The sequence below is a fragment of the Lepisma saccharinum genome, chromosome 22, assembly GCF_977018435.1.
Source record: "Lepisma saccharinum chromosome 22, izLepSacc3.1, whole genome shotgun sequence".
Classification (NCBI taxonomy): domain Eukaryota; kingdom Metazoa; phylum Arthropoda; class Insecta; order Zygentoma; family Lepismatidae; genus Lepisma; species Lepisma saccharinum.
The window spans coordinates 10,449,027-10,450,542 of NC_139250.1; the positions used below are offsets into that span (position 1 = coordinate 10,449,027).

At 44.9% G+C, this 1,516-nt stretch overlaps 1 protein-coding gene across 1 annotated transcript; it reads right to left on the reverse strand.

Annotated features, from left to right (window-relative positions):
• Positions 1-205: 205 nt before the first annotated feature.
• LOC146004602 (protein GVQW3-like) lies at positions 206-556 on the reverse strand. Its single transcript, XM_083143471.1, has one exon. The coding sequence runs from the start codon at positions 554-556 to the stop codon at positions 206-208; it is 351 nt and encodes a 116-aa protein (XP_082999597.1).
• Between the last annotated feature and the right edge of the window lie 960 nt (positions 557-1,516).

Genomic DNA, 1,516 nt, shown 5'->3' on the forward strand with positions numbered 1-1,516 from the left:
CTCGTATGGACAGCTTTGGATTACTTTGGCGGGGGAAAATCGACGTGTTTCCATTGATGGCTTTGCCGTTTGCTCTCGGGCTCAAAATGCTGGCACCGCGTTTCATCCCCTGCGACGATACGTGGCAGAAACGCATACTCTTTCTTGTGGTACCACTGCAAATGACTCAGACATGCAGTCATTCTGTCAATCTTTTGTTCCTCCGTTAATTGATGCGGAACTGCAAGTGATCTTTGATAATGTCATGCACAGAGCCATGACTAATGCCAACCTGAACACGAATTTCTTCCTCTGTGATTCGTTGGTCTTCCCAGAAAAGACCATCGATCCTCGCAATCACATCAGGCGTAATGGCTCGATTGGCCTGTCCCGGGCGCGGATCGTCTTGCAGTGATGTGCGTCCTTCGCGGAATTTCTTCTGCCACTCGTGCACACTTGTCAGGGACAGGCAGTGTTCGCCATACACTGCACACATGCGACGATGAATTTCACATGTTCCAGCACCCTCAGCCACCAAGAAACAAATCACACCTCTCTGCTCGTTGCTTGCCTCCATTCCCAATGCTAGACGAACACACTTTTCACTACGCTCACCTCCTGAGCAATGACGAAGCAGCTGTGTGGACCTGTGCATTTTCACTATGCATTTCTCCTACCCTACAGATGACAGTATCGATACGTAACAACAGTGTTGCCAACTTTTGCGAGGAATGTGTTTTATGCTGGGTGTTCGGTTTTCATTTGACTGCCCCTCATATATGCTAATGAGTAAGGTTAACCAGAGGCCGTATACCCTCAACTACAGCCCTGTGTATAGCTGTGAGAATAGAACTTGTCCAAAGACTTATCAAGTAAAAATTAATTTCCTTTATTTCCCAGTTTCCTGTGGACCATGCATTACCCTCCCGAAGGAAGGCTCTGATTTGGCAGAGGCTGGGAAGGATGCTTTGAATTCTGCATGCCTGTGGAGTATACCACCTTGGGATAGGCTAAGTCTGTGCCTCACCTTGTTCAACATAGTCTGAATCTTTGTCGCTGGGATTCTTGTCCTCGAGGTTAGCGTAGTGATGCTTAAAAGTGATTTTTCGTTTTGAGTTATCAATTTCTCATCCACCATTTTGTAAATCTAATTGAATGCAATTTGTAATAATCAGCAATGAGACTTGTAAGAATTTTGAACATAAAGCATATTTCATGTACTTTTTTATAAAATTAATGCATTTTCACGGGACACCCAGGTTCGATTCCCAATGTGATTGATCTAAGGTCAGAATTTTTCCAGCCTTGTCCCCACATAAAGCTGCTCTGGGGCTCACCCAGCCTCAAATCAATGGGTACCTGGGGGGGGGGGTAAAGGCAGTCAGAGCGAGGTGCTGATCACATCATCTCCACATCCCTAGTTTCAGACACTGTACTGAATGCCCATTTTACACTGAAACAATAGCAGAGGAAAACAATAACAACAACAAAACAATACAATACAAGATGGCACAGAAAAGAAAATTAAAAGTTTACA